The sequence below is a fragment of the Musa acuminata genome, chromosome BXJ1-10, assembly GCF_036884655.1.
Source record: "Musa acuminata AAA Group cultivar baxijiao chromosome BXJ1-10, Cavendish_Baxijiao_AAA, whole genome shotgun sequence".
Taxonomy (NCBI): domain Eukaryota; kingdom Viridiplantae; phylum Streptophyta; class Magnoliopsida; order Zingiberales; family Musaceae; genus Musa; species Musa acuminata.
In genome coordinates, this window is record NC_088336.1 from 18723750 (window position 1) to 18741546 (window position 17797).

Below are 17797 nucleotides of genomic sequence, written 5' to 3' on the forward strand. Positions count from 1 at the left end.
TTCAGAAGGATTTGGGCCGGGGCTCACCGCGAGCCGGGAGGTAGTCAGGTAGATACTGAACCTTCGCTCGGAAGAGACCGAGGCAGGGCTTAGATTTCTTTTCCCGAGGACTACATCGGATAGCCGTCGCGGGTGCTTGACCCCTTTTATGGAGCATGCTGCCGAATGTCGTCCCTTCTCCTCACGGTCACCCAGGCCTCCACCGTGATGTGCTGGTTAGCTCGCTGGAGCATCTCTGGCACCGTGGTGGGGGGTCGCTCCACGAGGGACCAGAGGAATCTGGAAGGTCGCAGGCCTATTATAAACGCCTGCACCAACAGAGAAGGGTGAGTGTCCGGCAAACCCCGGATTTGCGTGGCAAAGCGATCCACAAAATGTGAGAGGGGCTCGTCCTCCCTTTGTTTGAGTCCGAGGAGCAGTGCCGCGGAGGGTCTTGGCCGTGAATAGACTACAAAGTGGAGCTCGAAGTCATTGGCGAGCTGGTCGAAGGAAGCAATCGTTCCAGTCTTCAAGCCGCCATACCACGCGTGGGCCGGCCCTCTCAGAGTGGTAGGAAACACTCTGCATATCAGGGCATCAGAGATTCCGTATAGCGCCATTTGGGCGCGAAAAGCGGCTACGTGGTCCGCCGGGTCGGCAGAGCCATTGTAAGCGTCCAGAGAGGGGAGCTGGAAGTCCGGGGGGACTGTCAGATCCTGTATCTCGGGTGTGAAGGGAGACCCTTGGTGTGCGGCCTCCCCGAGCTCTCCCTTGGACATGCGAACCTCTTTCTGCACCTCGTCGAGTCGCCGGCTGATGAAGCGCAACTAGGCCCGCAAGGAGTCCGAAGAGAGTGCCTCGGGTTCCGGGCGGCCGCTCGGGTTTGCCATCACTGGATCCCTGAGTGGGGCCGGTCAGACCCGAGGTGAAGTGGGGGGCTCCGGAAGCGTCATGTGGGCCCGAACGAGCGCCTTGCGTTGTCGCAGTGGTTCGATCGCAGGCGGGTGCACCGGATGAGAAATGAGCAGCATAATGGTTTGCACCATTTCCATCTGGGCTCGGACTTGAAGAGCGAGGTCCTGAAAGGCCTCGGACGACACGGGCGTTGAGTCGGCTGGGGCGCCGTCGGGCGGCGGCAAGCCTGGGTCGTTGAATATTTGCCAATATCGTTCGGAGGTCGTGGCGGGGTGTTCGTCATGATGGTCTCCGTGCAGGGGAGGTTCCCCCGAGGCTTGGGTCGGGCGTGACCTCTCAGCCGTGGGCTCATCTGAGCCGCTCGGGTGGTCACCCGGCATTCCGGGCCCTCCTTCTAGTGCCAGTCTGTTGTGGGAAACAACTTTGAGTCGTGGCCTCGGGGCCGACGCGGCTCGGTTCGGGTCTAGACGACGGGGACCTCCCTAGGGCGTTCCTCGAGCCCGTTGAGGCGATCGGGTGCGGTGTCCGATCGGGACGGTGTAGCCGTCTCCTCCGGGCAGGAACTCTTCGCCTGTGCGTCCGGAGGGGACCTTCGGCTTCGCACCTGCACAAAGGTCGGGCCGGGGTGCTCGGCCCGACCCCTTCGACGATCAAGTCAGCAGATGTGGAGGGGGTATCAGATGAAGAAGTGTTTTTGTGTGTCTGTCCCTCCTTCTCCTCTTTCTGATGAACGAGAGGGTATTTACAGGGAAGCTTACTGCTTCCTGAGCTGCTCGCTTGCAGGGGGCAGGCTGGTAGCGTCTGACTTTGTGTTGGCGTGGCATGAAGAATTGAGCTTTGGCAGGATGTTAATGCGCCTCGGACGGCGTTCCGATCAGCATTGACCAGGTGCTGTTGCGTGAGGCGTCATCTGACGTCGACCAAGTCTGATCATAATTACTATCCTCATCAATTACCAAAGCCCAAATGAGAAATGCAGTATCGTTCCGTACGGTTAAAGTTGATGGATTATTTACTAAGGGAAGTGTGTCTTGAATTTTAATTAGTTAAGTAATTGTTTTCAAGCTCAAGAATTGTATATTACAGAATGTAGATTAATGTGACAACATGTTGATCTATCCTTTTTCACATCTGAAAGAAGCCAAGTTATGACGACGAACAACGAAGATCTACTCTCGCTAATTTCCATACTTGACATAATTCATGACACCGAAGACATCGTTGATTCCAGACCAATTCAGAGGACGAAATCTTCAACAAAGTTGCCCTTTATATTTGGAGGACGTATATGGATCCATTCGGCCGAGAACCAAGGAGAATCCAACACGCGTGAGTCAACGGACACGTGTCGTCCATGCAGACGTCTATAAGAATGGACAGTCATGGTGGACCTCGCTTTCATCTCCGCGAAGGGCTGCGAGCTAGAGGAAGAAGACCAGCTCGCGTGAAGGGGGAAGAGGAAGAAGAAGAAGAAGAAGAAGAAGAAGAGGAAGAGATGTCGCAGGCATTGTGCGATGCACCGAGCGCGCAGGGGGATCTACGCTACATCAAGCTGGTGAGCGGGCATTCCATCCCCTCCGTGGGGTTGGGGACATGGAAGTCCGCCTCCTCCGAAGCCTCCCACTCGGTCTACACTGCCATCACCGAGGTGCTTGATCTCTTCCCCCTCTTCTTCATTCTCCTATGTTTCCATTACAATCACAGGCCAACTTGTTTCTGCATCGTGGTGGTGATCTACACAAGCAAAATTAACGTCATGCTCCCTTGTTCTTGGCTGCAGGCTGGGTATAGGCATGTGGACACAGCTCCACTATATGCGATTCAAGAAGAGGTATATCCCGGAGGCTCTGGCCATCTTGATTTGATCTACTTCCATGGATGACATTCTAATGGAGTACTACTCTCAGGTAGGACGAGGTCTCCAAGCTGCTTTGCAAGCAGGGATACCAAGAAACGACCTGTTCATCACATCGAAGTTGTGGCATGTCCTCCAACCTCACTTTTCCTAATCTACTGACAACGGATAAGGATTGGAATCGACATACAACAGATGAAAACTATCAGATACTTGTTTTAAGGGAATCAGACGTCAATCATGTGCTCTATGTGGTGCAGGTGCACAGATCTTTCTCCTGATAGAGTTCGAAATGCACTGAAGCAAACCCTAAAAGAGCTGCAGCTTGAATACCTCGACCTTTATCTGGTAAGCCTGCATACTTGCGATGCTGAAGACCACATATATTAGGATTGAGTTGCTTCCCCACCAGGATGCCTAGGGGAAGACAACATGATGTTAGGTTGTCACAGCATATATATGATGATCATAATCGTAAAACAATGATAATTTAGCTGGGATAAACTGGTCAATCATCAGTTCCAGGTATGACAGCAACTCTTTTTATGGCAGATTCACTGGCCATTTCACCTCAAGGAAGGTGCAACAAGGCCTCCACGAGCATCTGACATACTAGACTTCGACATGGAGGGAGTGTGGCGAGAAATGGAGAAGCTGGTGAAAGATGGACTCGTCAGGGACATTGGAGTCAGCAATTTCACCTCAAAGAAGCTCAACAAGCTGCTTCAATGTGCCCAAATCATGCCCTCCGTGTGCCAGGTAAAGCCAACAGATGCTGTGTAAGAGTAGCACAAACCATGCATGCTCAATTCCATCTCTTTTCTCCCTTCTCATCTCATCTTTGCTTCGAGGACAGATGGAGATGCACCCGGGCTGGAGGAACGATAAGATACTCGAGGCCTGCAAGAACAATGGGATCCATGTCACCGTAAGGAATCCTCAACTCCCTTGAGGATTTCAGCCGCATACACCACTAACTGATCTCCTACTTGCAGGCTTACTCTCCACTGGGATCTTCGAGAAGTGATCGAGACCTCATACACGATCCAACAGTAGTGACGGTGAAACACCTCGATCTGTTATTTCTCATTAACACAAGATGATGCAGCTGGACCAAGCTGTACTCATCTGAATCACCATTAATGCAGGTATCCAAGAAGCTCAACAAGACCCCTGGGCAGGTGCTGCTAAAATGGGGGCTGCAAAGAGGTACCAGCGTTATTCCGAAGTCGACGAATGCCGATAGGATCAAAGGAAACATACAGTTGTTTGGGTGGGCAATCCCTCAAGAAGACTTGGAAGCTTTGAATAGCATACGTGACCAGGTAACCAGAGATCATATTTCCTTTGATGTACGCTTCTGATAAAAGGATTGTGATTCATGCGAGCATTGTTGGCGCTGCAGAGGAGAACTGTGTCCGGAGAGGAGACCTTTGTGAACAAGAGTGAGGGGCCATACAAGAGTGTGGCTGAACTGTGGGATGACGAGGTCTAGAAAGATCGCGGAGTCTCCCTCTGTGGCCGGAGAAATAAAGCACCATGCTATGTTTGCTGAAGTTTCACAATATATATCTCTTGTAGTTCTTTCAGACTTCGATATATAGGAATAAGTCATCGATCTGCGATCTGAATGATTGGTTTGCAAGTGCATCGGCCACAGGATTAACACTTCAATTAACTTCATTTTGAGATTCAAGATCGACATGACCTAATAAACAGTGATAAGATATCGGTTAATTCCACAGCCTCGCATGATCTCTTTGGCTTTTATTCTTCTATACAGCAAGTGAGAGAGATTAGAAGGAAAAGGCAGTCAAAAGGAGGCACACTTCGTCGTCAAATCCCTGTGACTGGAAGTGCCTTCAAGCGTGCATCGACTTTGGCAAGCAAAGTCAAAAGCCATAACCTTCGTGTAACCTTTCACCAACGCCAACATACAAAGAAGTGAATTCAAGAATCGTAAGGCTTCAACATACTAATTGAAGACAGCTAATTAATGGTATTGACGAGCTTGAGAAGGTTCCAAGTTTGGGGGACATGCAAATGGAAGCCACTATGCATCACTGCAGCTGCGAGTAAGCACAGTGCGCATGAGTTTGTTGACCAAAGTGAGATGCTTCGGTCAAAATCCTTCCACGAACAAAGTTTCTTCCATTCAAGAAAGAGAATCTCCCTACTCAACCACTCCATTTGCTGAATTATATATGTCATCTATTGAGTCTTGAAATTTTGACCATAAAAAGAGTTCAAAAGTGTGGCATGCAATGAATTAAGAACAGAACCGCATTTGCTTCAAGCCACTGAGTTGGAGATTTTGACCTTTCAAAAGGTGCATATATTGCTCCAGATTTCTGAAGAATGTCATGGATAAATGGTTGTGACTTGTCTTCTCCATTCACCTAATCCACTATCTGTGTCATGCATCAAGTTAAGTATAATCCTTCCGTGCTTAAAGCCACATAAATATGCAGCAAATCTAAAGATGTTTGCTGCAGGAACCAAAGCTTGCTGCAATAAGTGGGTGGTACATCACCTTATCTGCCTACGATTCTTGAGAGCTTTGATTGTGGCCTGCGGTAGGTGATGTTGAGCTTTGAGTGAGTGGACCATCAGCCAAACCTGCCCTCACTACTCTCTCTCTCTCTCTCTCTCTCTCTCTGAGCTTTTGCTTATAAATACCCAGGCTTGTGCACCACGTTTCCACAGTATCAGGTTGCTCAACTCTTCCTTCTTCTGCAACAATGGCCTGCATCCACCCTCCTTGTTTGCTAGCGTTCTTCTTCTTTGCTGCCATTGCTTCTGCTCAGTTGTCATCGACTTTCTATAGCACCTCATGCCCTCTTGCTATCCAAACCATTCGGCTTGCTGTGAGGGCTGCTGTTGCCAAAGAGGCCCGCATGGGAGCGTCACTACTCCGCCTCCATTTCCATGACTGCTTTGTTAATGCAAGTCTCACCCGAACTCATGCTTTTCTTCTTGTTAGAATAGCAATCTGTTCATGAAGCTTATTCATGTTGATGTCTTCATTTTGGTACGTGGTGACATGAGATTTTGCCTCGTGTACGTACGTGCCTCTTCTTTTCCTCCACGTTGATATGAGGATTACGAGTTTACGCAGCTACAGGAATCCATTCACTACATTCACAAACAGGTTAATTATAATGAGCTGATGTGGTTGATGATCACAAACAGGGCTGTGATGGATCAGTTCTGCTGGATGACACGTCCAGCTTCACCGGAGAGAAGACTGCAGTCCCCAACAACAACTCCTTGCGAGGCTTCGACGTCATCGACAACATCAAATCCCAGGTTGAGGCCGTCTGCAAGCAAGTCGTGTCCTGCGCTGACATCCTCGCGGTGGCAGCTCGAGAGTCCGTCGCCGCTGTAAGAGTCATCCCCTTCACCGTGCGTCCTTTGTTTGATCCAACTCCGTGGTTAAGATCGGAGTTCCTTTACAGCTCGGCGGTCCTTTATGGACGGTGCAACTGGGAAGAAGGGATGCAACAACTGCGAGCTTGGATGCTGCGAACACCGAGATTCCATCGCCCAAATCGGACCTGGATGATCTGATATCCGCCTACTCCAAGAAGGGTCTCGGCACCACTGACATGGTGGCGCTCTCAGGTGATCGATTGGAGGATCTGAAACTGAGTAATCACCATCAAACAGTATGCTGTGTGCCTCATGCTTTGATGCCATCGACATGCCACAGGAGCACACACGATCGGGCAGGCGAGGTGCATCTCGTTCCGGGACAGGATCTACAACGAGACGAGCATCGACTCCTCACTGGCCACCTCCCGCCAGTCCAACTGCCCCAGCTCCGGCGACGGCGACGACAACTTGTCGCCCCTTGACGCCGTCACCTGCACGCTCTTCGACAACTTCTACTTCAGGAACTTGGTGAAGAAGAAGGGCCTGCTGCACTCGGACCAGCAGCTGTTCAGTGGAGGATCCACCGACTCCCTCGTCACCACCTATTCCACGAACACGGCCAGGTTCTTCAGCGACTTCGCTGCTGCAATGGTGAAGATGGGGAACATAAGTCCTCTCACCGGCACCGATGGCGAGGTCAGGCTCAACTGCAGGAAGGCCAACTGAGACTGCTGCAAGTAGGAGCATGCAACATGCAGAAGGGATAAGTTGTCCTTCTAATGTTGTGTCTCTTGTACCAGTCAAATAAACCTTAATATCTAGTGATATTATTGGAACTTTTGCAGGCTTTTGCAGCTCATGCATGGCGTCTCAAACAAGACCAGATAAATTTACTTAGAATTAGGGATCTCCACATGAAAAGATAGCTTGAAACCTTGAGATAAGAAGTCATCAAAAGTGAATCAGTTGTGAGAATATGATCGGAGAAATGTTCACTTCAGTCAAAGCCAGTCATGTGAGGAGGAGGCTAAAGCCTCCGACCAACCATCAGACCAACATCATCTCTAAATAAAATGTTCTTGAAATATTTCACACATGAAATATTCTTTAAAACTAGATCAATCATAAAAGGCCCATCAAATCATATCACTCACAAGTCTAAATCACGTTGAATTGACCATGATGCCAATATATTCTTGTAACATTTTTGGCATTAGAAGAAGGACTTGTGTCATAGAAGTGCCTGCTCGTTGACTCTCTCGATGAATACTCAAGCGAAGAGGCTTTGCTCTCGACCTAACAATACTTTCACTCAATGGGACAGTAGTTGCCCTTTTCACACATTGGTGCATCCACCTTAGCACTGACACTGATAATATACTAATGTGTAATCAATGACCTGGGTCTCTCACTCCCCTCCTAGGGATGACCTCGAGCCACCTATTCATCCCCGTCAAGGTATTCTTAATCTGCACTCAGTAAGTGTAGACGAAAATATATATGATATAAGTTATCCTCCACTTTTGTCATAGTTAGCCCAACAAATAGTGCCACCAACATAACCATGATCCTCGGCTCAACCGCTACCAACTTCCATCAAGGTTCCCCTACCTCACATGACGATGATATCCCAAGAGCACTTGAGACCTATCAAGCCATCGCCCAAGAGGGCACTTTGATCCCCAATCATAGAATTCAACAGACCACACCGTCACTCGGTCTTGCCTGAATTAAAGGTCCAGTCAATAGACTTGACGGAGGATTTCTAATGGATCCAACTATGGTAGATGGACTAACGGTTGGAGGAGATGCGATAAAAGCTTCAACAATTAAAGGGGGAAGTACTAGTCGACCCCACTTTAGGTCGATTGTCATCCACCTATTGTATCACTGCTAGTAGTGCCCGCACCCTTTGTCTGTAGTCCTCATCGTAGCCCACGTCATCGCCAGCATCACCCGCGACTCTTATCACTGCTCGTGTACCCACTTTGCTCGCTCATTGTAGTTCACTATAGCACTCATTATGATTCGATCGACATCTTAGGCAGAAACATACCTCGTCTGCCCGAGATGTGTCCCTCAATAATGGGAGGCTTTGTAGCTCGAGGCAAAAATAGACTGATGCGGGCACCTCGGGCTAAAACATGCATTCCTCTGCCCTAGTTAGGGGGGTCAAGTAGCCGACCACCCAACCTCCCCCCTTCCCCTCCCCTTCCCCCTATTTGTTGTCAAGACGCAGAGGTCAAGAAATCAACCCGACGCTATGGCTCCTATTATTGTCATACCCTATTGGCTCTCTGAAAGTGGTCAAGGATGTATGTACCATCAACGACCATGACCTTGATGACGATCTTACACAAAGCTCTTAAAAGGGATTATTAAACCCTATGGTGGGCCAAAGAGGCGATGAGCAAGAGTGTTATTTCCTTTTCCACAAGGTTGAAGGTTCAAGAAGGTAACCAAGATAATGATGACTAAGAGCCACAAAAAGATGGGAAATCGATCCCTTGCTTTCTTCATTGCAGAGCCATAGAGGTCAGGAAACTAACCCTTATCATTGTCGATCTCCACGCCCGAAAGAGGGTTTGGTTCATATTGGCAAGGATTGATCTACTATTGATGAGGGCTCGTCGGTGAGGAGTGATCTCTTATTGAGATGCAAAGGTCAGGCGTCCCAACCTTCCCTTGTTGTTTTGGTGTAAAGATCAAGTGTCCCAACTCCCTTACTCCTGAGGGGGGCCCATCAATGAGGAATGATCCCTTATCGAGGGATGTAGGTCATCGATTCAAGGCATGGGTTGGGTGCCCTCGACCTCATCAACGTCTGCTTGATGCGTGGAGTTGGAGAATCAATTAGAGAGACATAAGCTTAACATGTCGGATGAATTGAGCGTCACAATTTGAATCCCTCTTGTGAGAAACCCCAAAGCACGCCTTCGGTAGGAGACAAACGATAAGGAGAATATCATCAGCTATTCATTATCCAACACATAGCCTCTATGAGGTATCCAAGTGGAAAAGAGAAGACGAGGGCCACTCTCCATCTATCTACCCACGTAGACAAGGGTCCAAGATAGATGATTATAAGTTGTCCTCTCGTTGCCGTCTACAATAATAAAAATCTAAGGTGAGGTTGTTAGAGACACTCAGAGGCGGCTTCTTTACATAATATTTTATAAAATATTTTATTCTTTATGATTAGGTATAGCTCATCTTAAATATAATAAAACGAGGATCATTTTTTGTTCACTTACATCTACCCTCACTTACCTTAAAAATCAACCATATCTTTCCATAACAATCAAGATTAATAATTTTTTGCTTGTAACTTTTACTTCGTTTTATTATTAACTTGACTATCAAACGAATCAAGTAGGAATCTCATATGATGTTCGTGTAGATCGAGGGAATCCCAGAATCGCTCCGGAAGACTTTGTGAATCAGTATCTAAGAAATTATCACAACAGAATATGTTGCAGCAGCGAGGTTTATTGGACCATAGTAAACATCATGTTGGCAGCCAAGTTACAGTGCTGAGTGCAAATAACCATCTGATTCTCAATCCATAAAGTAGGGTTCTGGTGGAACTCTGATTCCTTTGCTTGGGTTACCATCTCCCTCACGACATAAAAGGGGCTGTTGGTAATGGAAACATGATTTAGAATCCTCCAGATATATCTGGAATGAGGCCGATCAAACACTTTGCTTAGTAATGCCCAGTTTAAGTCCCATTTACGTGGAAGAATAATTGAATGGACTCATATGGACTTCAATATTTCAGTGTCAATTATTCCATTGAATTGAATTGATGAAAGATTTGAGTAGTACAGCGCTCCTCCTAATTATGCTGCTTTTAAGCTTCCCTAAATTTTCTAATAATTTATGAATGCAAATTTTGAAAATACCTTTTTTATTTAATTTAAATGATCTAAAAGATTTATATATCGGTCGGATACTAATTTAGATAATCGTAATGACGCCAAAATTTAGTATGATAGGTACATATCTTTCGTAGTACCAATAAGAATTAAGATGGACTCGGATGCACGCTTTACGATTGACTTATATAAAGATTAAAGTTGGATGAGTTTATCTTTTTTACGCTCCCACCGAGAATAAAATAAATGTAATAAAAAATAACTAAATTTGATTACCATAATGGATTAAAAAGAGAGGATGTATTAGGTAGGGAATGTTGTTGCCTTCCTTAATCCCATTTTAAACTATTGTCCATGTGGCACCAAGTTTCACCTCTCACGGATGCTGACTGTATTGCCACGTAATAAATAGCTGGAGCAAATTAGCCAAAGGAATTGTTGCCCCTTTCATTTGAGCAGCAGAAGGTTGTCGGCAGCAGGATGAGCTAATCTGTCTGGTATCGCATCGCACGATGAAGCTCATTTTCTTAGACCCAAGCTCATGACAACAAGGAACAAGTCTTCAATCAAGCATTCATGTGAAACAACCATTTGCAATTCAAACAGCAAAGGAGTGAGAGAAACAAGACCAAATGAACCATGAGTTCTTCACATCAGATTTTGTTTTCGCTGATTCAACAGGAGAAAAAATAACTTGTGAACGTAAGGGCTTACTGACTGACAAACCTGATAATATATATGCACTATCACAATGTAGATTTCCTTGCAACTTGTGAACTATTTGAGTGCAGCAATATAGGTACACTAGATGTAACTTTATGACTGTACAACCACACTTGTTTCTTGATCTAAGACATGTTTAGGAGTAAAAAGTCAACGGCTCATGGGACAAGGAGAGAACAATTCAATATAAGCGCTATGATAGTATATACTCGAATGCTGCTAATACTACCACAACGATATCAGTATCCGTGCTGTGGTTCAGATCGACGAGGGCGATTCTCTAACCCATTATCTTCCCTTGAAGCAAATTAAGGGTCTTAGTAAGATCGTTTACCATCACTTTTTGTCACGCTTTGAGAATCTGATCTTCACCATATTGCTCAGATTCATAGCATGTCTTCAAAGTTGCCCCTTGTCACCTGCATTACTTCATTTTGGAATTTTGTAAGAAGAGAGCAGAAGCAAAGGAATCTTTTTGTCCGTAAGAAGATAGAAGTTATGTACCTTTTTCTCTTGCTTTTTGTTGAACTAGATGACGATGGATTGCTGTGCCAGTTCCTTTTCCTTTGGTTGATGAACCAATTATTAATCTGCTTTAGTTGCAGCCCTGTTTCTTGCACTAACCGTGCCTTATCGTCCTCCTACGAACACAAAAAGGATGAGATTACAGAATATATTTTGCCCAGTGAGTCATGCCGCTTGAGAGAACACAAGCAAAATGGAGGAAGCAGGTGCCAGGATATTGAAAATACACAGCAGAACAAATCATGCTGGCTCAAGGAAATCGAGATGAAAATGTCATCCACCATGAGAGAGGAGTGAACAACTCCTCTCCCGGAAGTACCGAGCTTTTCTTATCGGCCACATAATGGGCCACCCTGTCTCACCAACTTTGGTCAAAACCTACAGCTGGTTCTGCCAGCTACAAGTCTTACTCCAGACTTGGCAGAAGCAAATAATTATTTTACCTTAAATTCCAGTTAAGTATTCTAGCCCATACAAAAGAATAGGAGCTTATGAAGAAGAATTCGGACGCAATCTATGAAAACATCTCCAAACAACTTACCGTTGGGTATGGCCATTTGGAATGGGACTGCCACCAAGCCTTCAAAGTAGAAGTGGTATCTCCTGGGAGTTTCCCAGCTCTTCGCTTCCGCAGAATCTCTTCTCTGATGTCTACAATTTTCTCTTTGTAACCCTAAAAATCAGAGAGTTCATTTGGCAACCTGCACGTAAGCTCATGGTAAAAATTGTACCCATCTACCTGTTTTAGTTCATGCTTCAGCTCTTGTCTGACTCGTTCCATCAAGGTCTTCTCACTCTCCGTCAGAAAAAGTGGGCCGAACCCCATGCCGTCTGATCCATCCAGGCATCCGTCAAACAAGTTTGTTTCACTGTCTGCTTGATCATCATCATCATCTGACATTGTGGCACCCGTTCCTTCACCGGGAGAAACACCTGTGGTAATAGTAAAGTACTCTTCAGCAACCTCACCCACCAAAAGCATTGTAGTAAAATTGCATTTATACACAGCCATCCAAAACTTGTAAATGGCAACACAGTCGGCTGCATACTTGTACTGAGTTCCCAGTTGCAGAGTTAGAGTCCTCCTAGTAAAGATCTTTCTTTCACATAAAGTGACTACCATTTGCTGCTTCAACTAAAAAACTTCCTTTGTTGTACTCTTTTTTCTATTTAGAAACAGAGTTTCGGATAGGGATGGGAGTCAAATGGGAAGTTTAAGAGTACGGTAGATGAAGCAGGAAATTGCAGATAGATAAACCGAAAGCAGCAACACAATCAACATTTCTTAATCTTTGCTTATGCTATCTCTACTATAGGGGTTAATTGTAGTTAGACCTCCTTGGCATCTCGATTCCTATATTTCAAAATTTTAATTAGCATCTTTGTAGTTATAAAAGTGAAACATTTAACCCTATTTATCCTAATATCATCGGCTTTACCGACGAAAGATATAACACATGATAGCATATGCAGAATTACTGATTTTACTAATTATAAAATGATCATTTCAGGTATTAATTAAAAAGTGAAAGAAAGCAGCCATTGACTTAGGCAGTCGCATAATTGGTTTCTTTCCCAATTCGATCTCTTAAGGTTTACAGCAAAGCTCCTCAACAACGTGGCAATGCTAAGTCAGTCTTAAACCCTAAGAGATCGATTTGGAGGAAGAAATCCCAACAGATCGATTTGGGGAAGAAATCAATCATACGACTACCTAAACCAATGGCCCCTTTCTTCCACCTTTTAATTAACACCTGTAATGATCATTTTGCCATTGTCAAAATCGATAATTCCGTACATGCTGTCATATGTTGTATCTTCCGTCAACAAAGCTGACGGCGTTAGGGTTGATAGGGTTAAATGTTTCGCTTTCATAATATAGGGATGCTAATGTAATTTTTTGAACTCTAGAGATCAGAATGCTAAAGATCTCTAACTACATGGATAATTTATAATTAGCCCCTACTATCGGTCAAGGCCTAATTCAAAAATATAATATAACAACAGTATAAAAAAAAAACCCTTTGAGCTTTAGCATGATTTATAGGATATGTTGCTTGATTTGTAACATCAAAAACAAAGATATAGAAGTGAGAAAATTAAATAACATAAAAGAGGAAGAGAAAATTTTAAGAAACTTAATCTTATAATCACTATGGCTCCACTTGTTTGAGCCCATGTCCTACATGATCTTGTCCAGAATACCTTAAGATCTAAACCATATACATTTTTTATCAAACAGCTTATGGCAACTGACTGCATAAATTAAGATATATGGCTTATCTTTGGAAGGTATCCTGTTAGAAAGTACAAATTGAAATGAAAAAAAATTTCTGTAAGAGAACTTAGAGGTAGGGGAACAAATTGGAGAGTGTTCTTGTTAGTAGAGGGTTTAATTCTTCAATTACAGGTTCCCATGAGAGGTGGAAGAACACTCCCCTAGTGCAGATATATATATATATATATATATATATATATATATATATATATATATATATATATATATATATATATATATATATATATATATATATATATATCCTTTAACTTGAGAACAAGGAAGGAGACTGAATAGGATAGTAGGGAAGGAACAAGAAGCTAGCAAGCGGGAATCGAAAGAATTAACTTCTCTAGACTCAATTTCACTAGCAGTCAGCTAATTATAGTAGATCAACTTCTGACTTGTGGTAATATACCAGATCATCATGACAGAGAGATCTGTCTCAACTGACTCCAACTGGATCATGAATGAACCATCAAATCCAAAACAAAATTCTATGGAATCATAACATAAAAGTAGAAAAGAGTGTTCAGATCTAGTCGTATATTGACACTAGAAAGAAAAGGTAGAAGAACATTAGAGTGACCATAAAAGGAAAAAATCTTTACAATATCCATTTTCATTCTCCAGATGTAAATGCATAAAACAGAGTCATAAGCTACAGAAACAATTAGCAAGTCCTCAGTAACTTGGTCTAAAGTTTTAACAAAAAATCATTCGAGTATATGTAAGGATGACAGATATATCACAGATTTTCTTAATAAGTTCATCACAAAACCATAGTCGAAACAGAGCAGTTAGCATTTGAGTTTTAAGCTTGTGCCTCCTACGTGCTGTGAGCAAGCAATCTGCAACATCTTCTTTCTAGACTGACTTCCCTCTATCTAGTTAATCATGTTATGGAAAACCTAACTTGCATCGTGATTCTACTGTTACATCGAAGTCATGACATCTCAAAAGGTAAGATAGGTAACTGAACTACCAAGTTTATAACTTGTAGCAACTGCAAGAAACACTTTTCAAGTGACAATTGTAGCACTTTGACTTGGCCACAAATTATATTCTCCTCCATTTATTACAGTTTGACATTTCAAGTGATTATAAACTTGTAACTTGAGAAGAAGGAACAAGAAACTAACCTGTAAGGCTTTGCAGCGATTGCTCAAGCTCCCAGCAAGCCATCACCGCCTCCATTGCATGAACACGGACATGCTGCTGTAGTTGTTCTTTGAAGGAGCGGAGAAGCAAAACATATTGTGTCTAAGCAAAATGTTAAATGGATATTAGAAATTTATACTATATCCAAAAGAACAGGTAGAACAACTTTTAAAAGTTGAAGTTCGGAGAAGGTAGAAGGTGCTGAATATCTGAAAATCTGGAAATTATCAAACTTTATACCATCGACATAAAACACAATGACTGGATAAGAAAAAATCTACATGCATGTCTATTTTGCCCACAGATCATGTTCTCCTAAGTCCAAACACATAGGCCTAATTGACCTTACCACTAATCTTGTGTAACAAATCAGTCATATACAGTACAAATACAGAAATGCTCAAGAAAGGAGAATTCTCTCAAATAAAATTTCATAGCTTCATGCATACTAGTAAAAAAGAAACAGCGCTAGATTTAAAAAAAAAAACTATATTAATAATCTAAACTTTTGTTCTAAAACCATGAAACTGCTAAATCATAACTATGCTGGTTGATTGAGAACAGAGTTTTGACATATTGCTAATATCTTAGTTGCCACAAGTCTTATCTCAAGTTTGAGCATCCAAGTTATGTTCTTCCCCAGATTTAAGTACATCAACAACTACAACACCACTCATGGAAAGGATGGTTGTTTGAGTGATTACACCAAAGAAGTCCTTGGCAACAAGATTACAATGCATCTTCACAATCAGCCATCAGAAAGTTGTGAACAGCATTCGGTGCTTCCTTAACACCATTAGTCATAGGATAGCATCATCATAATATGGTGCAAACCAACTCTCCTTGCACCAGAAGCAATTCTAGTTTTCCTTCATGGCAAAAGACTAATTAATCCACATCTATAAAAAAAGGAGTTGACAAACTTTTTAAACCTCTGAAATACCTGCAATATATATGGAGTTACAAAACCCTTTAGTTCCTTGGAACTGTAGAAGAAAAGGCATTCCTGTTTCTGCTTATGTGCCATGAGGAAATGGAGATATTAACCAAACACCAAAATAGTACAGAGAACTGCACTAAAAAATATCAAGAATCCAAAACAAAATCCAACCCTTGAAGAGCTTAAGAATCTCGCTCTGTTGGATCTCTAGCGCAGTCTCACTTCCTACCTTCATAAGTCACATAATGCTCTCAGTTTGGGAACCGTTCTGCTCATAGATTTTCCTTGGCCAAGAAAATCTGCAACACAAGCAAGATGGAATCTTCCTGTGATCGTTCCATCTCATCTAATCCTTCCCTTCCTCACTGACTCCCTCATCAAGAAACAATGGAAGAGCATCATATTTGCAGAGAAGAAGATAAATAGAACACTACTGCAATCTTTCATATGGCAAAGCAGTAAATTCACAAATTAAGAAAAAGCAAGAAGAAGAAATCAGTTATTGAGCTGAAAATGCGGGATTTGAATAAATAAAAAGCGTATATATGGAGGGAAGACAACAAATTCTATCTTGTTCCTTTACCATGAACTGATCGAGCTCCTTGTCGTCGGCAAGCATCTGGGCGCCAAGCGCCGAGTACTTGGACACTATGTGCTGCGTCTGCGCCAGCTGCGTGTCGATCCTCGGCAGCTGGTCCACCGGGGTGGCGATCCTCAGGCACGCAACGTGCGCCGACAGCAGCTGCTCGTACAACGGGTGAGCCAGTATCTCCGCCTTGTACCTCGCGCTCCGCCACGTACCCTCCCCCACCTCCGCTGCCTCCCCGTCGCCGCTCCCCTGCATCGCTCCCTCACCCTCCTCCGTCTCCCCGTCCCCCTGATCCTCCGACGCCAGGATCTCGTCGTCGCCTCCGTCCTGCGGCAGGACTGGTAGGCGCGGGAGCCACTGTCCTCCGCCGCTACGTCCCCCCGGCGACGCCGAGGAGTCGGACGCGGTCTGGAGGTGGAGGAAGCTGCCGCGCGGGCCCTGCGGCCGGAGAGCCGCGCCGCCGAGCCACGCAGGGCCGATTCCATCGGACCCTCCGGCGGAGACGAGCGGCGCATGCTGTGGTTCCACGGACGGCTCGGCCGGGCCGGAGAGGGGATCCACGGAGCCGATCACCGCGTGGTCGTCCGTCAGGTGCTGCTCGGCGTACTGCGGCAGGGTCAGCTCGCGGGGGATGCGGCCGCGGAACGCCATCGCCGTTCGAGTCCCAAACCCCGTAAGGAGGCGGTGAGATCAGACGAAGAAGAAGAAGAAGAAGAAAGAGGAGGAAGAAGAAGAAGGCCCGACGCCCACTCAGACGACGACTTCGTTGTTGGTTGGTGGGGGTGGTTTGCCTTTGTCCTTTTTATTGCCCTCTCTCCTCTCTTAATTACTTTAATCATCTTAATTAACTTCTTCTGGGGCTTACTCGCGACAAATCACCATGAAATTACCAAAATAAGGCCCCAAAATTACCAGAGCTGCCTCGGCTTTATGTAATCTTCCGGTTTTGCCCTCGCTTTACATGGCTCCCTATTCGTTATTTTAGCTAACAAGCAAGGGCAAATACAAGAACATAATAAATACATTTACTCCTACCAATATTTTTCTGCCATTTTATGGGGATTTCCAGATGACATGATTGAATTCGGTGGAACACGTAATTAAGCATAAAATAGAAAGCATGCGGAGGGATTTAATGGCAACAAAGGCCGTCGGGTGTGGGTTGCGTAAGCACCTTCGTCCGTGGCCGTCGATACGCTCTCGCCCCCAAACCGACGGCCGATGAGCATCCACGTGGCCGTATGCTACTTGCACTCGCCCATCCCCTTTCTTTGTCTCGACTGCGGCAGCGTCGACGGTAAAGAGGCCACCCCGCGATCGTTCACCGCTGCGGCCAGGTCTATCCACCAATAAGAAGCGCTCTTTACCTGTCTGATACCTCGGTAGAGACAGGCACCATTTACCATCAACCATCGGAGCGCTCTGCCGTACCAAACCAATGGCCAATAAGGAGTCGACACGCGAGTGTTGAGCCGTGGGAGCCACCATTCATGGGCCTTCCTTGCTTGCCACGCGTGCTGATCTTTTGACGTACCTTTCGGGATACGGTTGGTGGATCCATCCAACTGTAAACATTGGG

The 17797-nt window shown here is 44.9% G+C and overlaps 3 protein-coding genes across 4 annotated transcripts; 2 read left to right on the top strand and 1 right to left on the bottom strand.

Annotated features, from left to right (window-relative positions):
- The first annotated feature begins 2272 nt into the window (after positions 1 to 2272).
- LOC104000150 (aldose reductase) lies at positions 2273 to 5229 on the top strand. The gene is made up of 9 exons (XM_009422122.3): positions 2273 to 2542; positions 2675 to 2725; positions 2802 to 2875; positions 3010 to 3097; positions 3302 to 3508; positions 3606 to 3677; positions 3745 to 3810; positions 3898 to 4074; positions 4155 to 5229. The coding sequence occupies exons 1-9, from the start codon at positions 2390 to 2392 to the stop codon at positions 4242 to 4244; spliced, it is 978 nt and encodes a 325-aa protein (XP_009420397.2). The 5' UTR covers positions 2273 to 2389; the 3' UTR covers positions 4245 to 5229.
- Positions 5230 to 5439: 210 nt separating this feature from the next.
- On the top strand, positions 5440 to 6968 carry LOC104000131 (peroxidase 4). Its single transcript, XM_009422091.3, has 4 exons — positions 5440 to 5694; positions 5942 to 6133; positions 6208 to 6373; positions 6462 to 6968. The coding sequence occupies exons 1-4, from the start codon at positions 5491 to 5493 to the stop codon at positions 6848 to 6850; spliced, it is 951 nt and encodes a 316-aa protein (XP_009420366.2). The 5' UTR covers positions 5440 to 5490; the 3' UTR covers positions 6851 to 6968.
- Positions 6969 to 10716: 3748 nt separating this feature from the next.
- LOC135595317 (homeobox protein knotted-1-like 13) lies at positions 10717 to 16993 on the bottom strand. 2 transcript variants are annotated; one of them, XM_065086077.1, is made up of 6 exons: positions 16213 to 16993; positions 14671 to 14791; positions 11990 to 12183; positions 11792 to 11923; positions 11230 to 11366; positions 10717 to 11144 (listed from the first exon to the last, which is right to left on the bottom strand). In XM_065086077.1, exons 1-6 carry the CDS (start codon positions 16867 to 16869, stop codon positions 11141 to 11143), a joined length of 1245 nt encoding a protein of 414 aa, XP_064942149.1. In that variant the 5' UTR covers positions 16870 to 16993; the 3' UTR covers positions 10717 to 11140. The 2 variants fall into 2 exon arrangements, with proteins under 2 accessions (XP_064942149.1, XP_064942148.1); XM_065086076.1 differs by having other exon boundaries at positions 10717 to 11152.
- Between the last annotated feature and the right edge of the window lie 804 nt (positions 16994 to 17797).

Excerpts from the sequence above, each read along its gene's own strand:
- LOC104000150 (XM_009422122.3), top strand. The coding sequence starts at position 2,390 with ATGTCGCAGGCATTGTGCGATGCACCGAGCGCGCAGGGGGATCTACGC. Across the intron at positions 2,543-2,674 it reads TCTACACTGCCATCACCGAG|GCTGGGTATAGGCATGTGGA; the intron begins GTGCTTGATCTC and ends TCTTGGCTGCAG. Across the intron at positions 4,075-4,154 it reads TGAATAGCATACGTGACCAG|AGGAGAACTGTGTCCGGAGA; the intron begins GTAACCAGAGAT and ends TTGGCGCTGCAG.
- LOC104000131 (XM_009422091.3), top strand. The coding sequence starts at position 5,491 with ATGGCCTGCATCCACCCTCCTTGTTTGCTAGCGTTCTTCTTCTTTGCT. Across the intron at positions 6,134-6,207 it reads CTCGAGAGTCCGTCGCCGCT|CTCGGCGGTCCTTTATGGAC; the intron begins GTAAGAGTCATC and ends GTTCCTTTACAG. Across the intron at positions 6,374-6,461 it reads TGACATGGTGGCGCTCTCAG|GAGCACACACGATCGGGCAG; the intron begins GTGATCGATTGG and ends GACATGCCACAG.
- LOC135595317 (XM_065086076.1), bottom strand. The coding sequence starts at position 16,869 with ATGGCGTTCCGCGGCCGCATCCCCCGCGAGCTGACCCTGCCGCAGTAC. Across the intron at positions 12,184-14,670 it reads ATCGCTGCAAAGCCTTACAG|GTGTTTCTCCCGGTGAAGGA; the intron begins GTTAGTTTCTTG and ends CTATTACCACAG. Across the intron at positions 11,367-11,791 it reads CCAAATGGCCATACCCAACG|GAGGACGATAAGGCACGGTT; the intron begins GTAAGTTGTTTG and ends TTGTGTTCGTAG.